This window comes from Aphanomyces astaci (genome assembly GCF_000520075.1).
Source record: "Aphanomyces astaci strain APO3 unplaced genomic scaffold supercont1.9, whole genome shotgun sequence".
In the NCBI taxonomy this organism is placed as follows: domain Eukaryota; phylum Oomycota; class Saprolegniomycetes; order Saprolegniales; family Verrucalvaceae; genus Aphanomyces; species Aphanomyces astaci.
In genome coordinates, this window is record NW_009798272.1 from 1,300,347 (window position 1) to 1,306,875 (window position 6,529).

Below are 6,529 nucleotides of genomic sequence, written 5' to 3' on the forward strand. Positions count from 1 at the left end.
TATTTTCGAGGGTTGATTTGGTCTGATTCGCGACATGTCAGTCTGTAACGTTACAATTGTTTTTGTCCAATCATTGAAGGGCACTGGGTTTAGTGTTTTTTAATTTTACATTTTGTCGCTCCATATATAAGGACATGCATACCCGGGTGAGTTTCTCCCCGGTTCTCTGTATTGTAGGATAAACGCCGAGGTTGGACGAATTTGTATGGATGAAAAATGCGAAAGGTCCGACCAATGGATGGCTTCCAAAACCGACTCAAATAATTTTAAGTTATCCGGAATTAGTATTCAATTCGATCGACTTTCTTTGCCGAGACTCAAATATCGTCTCAGCAAAGAAGTACGCCTGGGTTTCAAATCTCCCAATTGTGTTGATTTCAGAGTATATAAGGGTTCGTCTGGTAACATTTTAAAAATAATATTCCATTTTCTCGCAAAATGGGATTAACCAAAATGTCATTTTCAAAATGGAGGTAAAAGGTCAATTTGGAAATGTAGCGTTTTGGACCTCTTGAACGAGTAAATCCCACGTGGAATTATTGGATTTGGGTTAAACCTCTGCAAGCAAGACATCTTTCAATTTTGATCAGATTTGTTGAATTCGGCCCTATGTTGAATTCGGCCCTAAAATGGCGCTTTGGGCCTGAATATTGCAATATTTCCGGTTACCTGACGAACCCTAATTTAATTCATATTGTTCTATTTCCACGATGAAGTGGCGGGCTCTCATGCTGCTTGCCTACCACGATAACGACTCCGATTGCGACGAACATGACATACTCATGCTGTACAGAGCTCGTGCTGCACTGAAAGATAGGCATTACTTAACCTCTCTATCACTACCTGGCAGCACACCGAGCTCATGGACAGCTATGTATGCAACAGGTGATCGCAGCACCTTCATTGCTGCAATGTCTTTGGACCCCGACGCGTTCGACGAAATGCTTGTGGAGTCCTCTATGCACTATGAGGTTGGCCATGCCAAAGGACGAGGCGGACGACCGCCCAAGTGCATCCAAACAGAACCTTGACCAAAGCCGAGCGCGCGCTTGCAGTGGCGTTGAAGTCCGTTCTTGTGTGCTTCATCCGGTATCCTTCCAAACCACACCAGCGCGGATGGGCAGTCATGGTGAACCGTGATGAACCGTTGGTACGCGGGGTCTGGGGTTTTTTAGACGGCAAGAACTACCGCGTCAAGGCACCTACAGCTCCCGATTTGCAAAACGCGTACTACAATGGGTGGCTACATTGTACATTTGTGACAGGGACGTTACTCTTCGGTGCAGATAGCACCATTGTGTGGGGCCGACACAAGTTTGTTGGGAGTTGGAACGATGTGGACACGAGCTCACCGTTGCGGGCGAAATTGTTGGACGAAATGTTGACGTTGCGCGGACATGGAGTCGTGTCGGACTCGGCGTTTCCTGTGTCTAGGTCAATGCTCGGGAAGATCCGAACCCCCCTCAAGGACGGTGACCTGGACTGTGCGTCGCCAGAGTGCCGTGCTGGATTATCTCATATGAGCGCCACCCTTACATCAGTGCAACAGGCGGCTGAATGGGGAATGGGTACCACGGAAAAGGTCTACCGCCAGTTACTACTCCCACTACCGTGTGACCCGTCTAACGAGGTTTGCGACTTCAAAATATTTTCATGATGCAGAATTTTAGAGTCCGTTGTACAGGCATTAGTCAGATTAGATCAGTTATGCACCAAGAATAATGATCGCAACGATATTGTAAACAAAAATTGCCTTTTGTAATAATTTTGCCACTTATCAATAAATTTGGCTGCAACAGCTAAGATTGCTTGATCAATTTTGTCTCTACGCTTCTGCGCCAAAAGCTGTTGTTCACGAAATTCCTCATCTCGTTTCGCCATTTGTACAGTGTACAAACAATTCCAACCATGGATTGTTTTCAGAGCGGCGACGCTTGGCTTCCTGATTTTCGGCAATAGCAGCAAGTATATCGTCAATCTTGTGCCGACGTTGCGCTTTGTGGCTGAGGATAGGTTCCGAACCAGACGCCTTGCCCAATACAGCCAGTTCCGCTGCCGTCAAACCAGTGCGCTGCGTCGCTACTACACTTGTGGTAGTAGAGCTCTCTTTGGTCTCTACGTCGGATTCGGCTTCGTCCATGGCTTCGCCTTCGTCCATGATACCAAGCTCGTCCGGACACTCGAGGTCTCGTACTCCCATAAACGGCTCAATCGCTCGTTGAATTCGCTTGGCTCGGGATACCGCCGGAGGGTACAGAGGGTCGCCTGTAGGTTTGCGAGCGCTGCGCAATGTCTTGAACTTCCGGCGAATGCTGTCGACATCTCGGGGTGGTGCACCTTGGTCGGCTGGTTGAATGCGCATGTATGACTCTTGCACTGCATCCCACTGGGCAGGACCCATGGGAAGTTGATCTTCGATTACGTCCAACATTGACTGGACTTCGGGCTCCGTCCACCCTCGGCCCCTCGATACTTTCTTCTGGCTGGACAGTGTCATGATGGGAAGTGTTCATGTATGTGTTGATTGATTTGCATCTATATTGTTAGCTTATTCTAGCCAATAGATAGATTCTATGAATGGATGGCTTGTATATTTTAGTCGGTTTTGAAAGGAGCATGATGGTTGCTGCCTCATATTATTCGCTATCGCGGATAATGTCAGTACCACTTTGGTCTCAAATTGGATTTGTGCCGGTTTTCCAAAACCGGCATATATGTCATTGTTTGTATGACTTATTTTAGCCAATCATAAATCATTAATTTTGAACTAGCCAATTATACGTATTCATCATATAATTTCTGTCCAATAGTATCGGTTTGTGATACACCATCTTCAACTGGAAATCACATATGCGTTAGTGGTCGGACCTTTCAAAAGTTATGCTATGTGTGCATACAAAAATGAAGGTCAACGCATGATTTTTATATGTAAGTGGTATCCGACATCAAACCGACAAATTTGAAGTCGGTGATTGGATAACCGACAAATGATTGAACTTTGAATGGTCAGTTGTTTTTTAGACAATCCGATTGGGCGATGTGGCTGTCGTGTGAGCAACATATCACTCACATTGGCTTGCTATAGGCTGAAAACACAGCCATATCAACATACTCCGGAACAATCACCAAGACTTTGACACAGCATCTCGAAAACAACCATGACCTCGACTCAGCATCCCAAGAACAGAAATAAGTAGAGCAGAGCTGGACAAACAAGGTGACGAGTTTTGACTAGTACGAGTATAGAGAAGTGACTAGTACGAGTATAGAGAAGTACCTGCTGTGCTTTGTACATGGATTCGAATGATGTACATCCATAAACAACATCATTAGACACTGTCGAATGATGACTAATAGACAGGCCGTACGATCGTCGACCGACCCACATGGCATCTTCATCTCTGTGAATCCCTAGGAACGCAGTGTTGCCAGGGCCAAGGGGCTGGGGCACGAAGGAGTTTTTGTTCTGGTGGTTGCGTTAACAAACCTCATTAGTAACAACTTCACTGACACCAAGTCGTACAATCCGAGTTATGATGGACAGTACATATGACATACTTATCGATCTTGCCAGTGAAACTATACATCACTCGGCGCTATTCATCGCTGAGCCGACACCACTGAAGCTGGCCAACCTGTTGTCCCCGACACCGTGATCACGTTGATACTGTGCAGTCACCAGGCGAAATGGCCGTGCCACAGTTGGGACTGTTGCCGATGGTAAACTCACGAATGATCAGTACACTGTAGCACGCTGACCGTGGTGTCACCACTAAAGCGAGGGGTCGCGAAATTGGTGAAGCGACCCAAGAGGACGTCGACCACGCCACGCTCTTTTTGCCAACGTACCGCGTATTTTCATTATGGTATCTTTAACTATACCCTTTCTAGATTGCGCATTGGATATTCAAGCCATCGCAACATCCCTGGAGGTGACAGGATTTCTGTCCCCATGCCTCCATGGGACACAGCAGTACTGTGGTCAGGCCGCAAACGCAACTTTAGGGTTTAATTCCATGTTGCAGCCTCTGCACGCATTACACGTGGCACCCGGAGCCATGTCGTGTGCCACGTCTATTGCGTACAGAGGAAGCTCCTCTGGAGGTGACAGGACTTCTGTCTCCATGCCTCAATTGGACACAGCAAGAATTGTGGTCAGGCCGCAAAAGCAACTTTAGGATGCGAATCTATGTTGCAGCCTCTGCACGCAATACACGTTGTTAGCCATAGGCAGACAATGATTGAAGTTACATAGTTAAAGCTATATATATGTGATTGAAGCTGGAAGAGCTCCAGGCTTCACATCCCTCGACTACTTCAGTGTGTCGAGGGCCAATAGCTACCTTGTTTTGATCCTACACACACTACTTGACCACTACCCCTACATATGTATGTGTTGTGTGCCAACGTCTGTTACACGTGGAGAGGCTGCTCCTCACGGTTCATGTCATCACCTCGTCAGAGACTTGTATTAACTGTAAAACCAACATACTACATTTGGTCTTTGTATTGAAAATGAAGAGTCATCTACCAATGAAAGGCACGAAGTATTGAACTTTTAACCAATAAGACTAATGTCTGGTAGAATTATCGTATTCGGCAAGTTTCCATACTGTACATAGTCAGGCAACCTCCGACTGAGCCCAAAATTTGTCAATAATATAGCAACCCCGATTCACACCAAGTATGGACCGCCTGTAACCACGGTCAACAGTGAATACCAGAGCTTCAGGTATCAAGTCCTTCCTCAAGTTCCTCGAGTCCGAGAGCGTGGAAGAGAACCATGCGAAGGATTGCATCCGAAAGGATACAACAGGCCAATGTTTTGCCTCGGTCATGGAGAAGTTTGCTATGTACCTTGCTGCATGTGAAAAGTCACACCTTGCTGCATGTGAAAAGTCACACCTTCCTGCATGTGAAAAGTCACACCTTGCTGCATGTGAAAAGTCACCCGGAGTGCCGCTATCAAAGAATCATGCATCCAATACTTCCGACAAGCGAAGATGAGCCTACTCGACGAGTTCCCCCACCTACAGACTGTAGTCGACTCCAAGCTACTCCGAGTGCGCAAGATACTACAAAACGTTTGCGCCAAGAAAGGCGGCGGGGTGGTAGTGAACCAGGCAGCTGCGTGCATCAAGGATTACATCAATCAAATGCTTATGTATATCTATAAGAGCGCGACCTCATGCAGCGACTATCAAGACGCATCCCTGTTAGCCTTGTTGTGGTATCTGCTTGGATGGGCATCCGACTTGGCAATAGTGCGAAAGAACAACGTGTCCATTGATGCTGGCGGTGTGTTTTTCCTACGCTTCGTACGAGTTAAGATGAGCGAGGAACAGGGACTGTCCATATTCCCGGATAATGACTTCCTTAAGTGTCTGTTGCTGGCGAAGGCGTTGGCAACCATTTGTCAAGGCGGGCCATATGCAAACGACATCGACAAATTATTAACTCAGTCTTCATCCTCAGCTTCGAGCCTTAGCCCAACAACTGCATTGATCGAGGTACTACGTAATCATGGCGTTATTGAGTTCGACAAGGAAGAGTCAACGACCAAGAGCACACCTACTATTCACAGCCACGTCAATCGAATTCTTGGACGTATCGGTGAACCCTTCGGTGTTGAGCAGAAGCTGTCGTCACATTTCTTTCGTCTCGGGGGGGCACAGCGTGCCAATGGCTCGGAGCACTTGACGGCAAGGTGGATCTTCGATCGTCGGGCGTGGAATATTTCGGCCACCAACAAGGGCTTCAACTACATATTCAACACGCCAAGCGAAGATCAAAAGGTCGCCAAGCACCTGAGCGGTTGGACGACATCCGAAGCTGTCCCTCTTATTTTCCTGGATATTTTCGACGCCCAAAGTCGGGATCGTATTCGTGACATCCAAACCCACCTTTTCGCGGCGTGTTATGGCCTCGATGGACCTACACTCAACCTCAACCGACGTGTGGTGGACACACTCACGGCCTACCTGTTTCGCCACTACCTCCGTTTGAAGGAGCTCAATGCGCATGGGCCTGCTGTACTTCGCCTGGAAGCGTGCACGCGGCTTGCGGGTTGCTGCGAAATAGACCTGCTGGCGTGGTCATCGCACTTGACGACAGCACCAACGAACCAACAATCGCCCGAGAGGCTGCAACAACACCCAACATCAACGTCTGAGACCGCCGAACAAGGCCTCATTCGTCACCAGGCAGCCCTCATCGAAAGCTTTATTGAGGTGGGGTGGCGCCAAGAAGAACGGCTCCAAGCTCTGGATGCAAAGTTGGAAGGTCGCGGCGACTACAAGAAACGAGAATCCGTGAGCCTCAAAACCACTGACACGATCCCCGCTACGAAGAAACACCGTCAAAGCTCTTTGAAGTCGCTACGAATAACGTGGTTCGAATGGTATGGGCTTGAACCTCGTCTACATGCTACTAGCAACGCACCAAAACAGAAGAAATATGTTGCTCGACATCTGGTCGCGTACATGAAGTTTTTCTTACGGAATGGATTTATCTTGGATGAAGCGTGTCC

The 6,529-nt window shown here is 47.6% G+C and overlaps 3 protein-coding genes across 3 annotated transcripts in view; 2 read left to right on the forward strand and 1 right to left on the reverse strand.

Moving 5' to 3' along the window:
• Positions 1-911: 911 nt before the first annotated feature.
• H257_05217 (hypothetical protein) lies at positions 912-1,691 on the forward strand (the record flags this gene model as incomplete). Its single annotated transcript, XM_009830009.1, has 4 exons — positions 912-931; positions 988-1,227; positions 1,291-1,582; positions 1,671-1,691. 4 exons carry the CDS (start codon positions 912-914, stop codon positions 1,689-1,691), a joined length of 573 nt encoding a protein of 190 aa, XP_009828311.1.
• Positions 1,692-1,864: 173 nt separating this feature from the next.
• On the reverse strand, positions 1,865-2,497 carry H257_05218 (hypothetical protein; the record flags this gene model as incomplete). The annotated part of the gene is made up of 1 exon (XM_009830010.1): positions 1,865-2,497. One exon carries the CDS (start codon positions 2,495-2,497, stop codon positions 1,865-1,867), a length of 633 nt encoding a protein of 210 aa, XP_009828312.1.
• A 2,506-nt stretch (positions 2,498-5,003) lies between these two features.
• The window catches only part of H257_05219 (hypothetical protein), a gene marked incomplete at both ends in the record, with an annotated part of 4,404 nt that continues 2,878 nt past the window's right edge, over positions 5,004-6,529 (forward strand). Inside the window, one exon of the mRNA XM_009830011.1 lies at positions 5,004-6,357. Within this exon, the coding sequence (XP_009828313.1) occupies positions 5,004-6,357 (1,354 nt within the window). The remainder of the gene's footprint in view (positions 6,358-6,529) is intronic.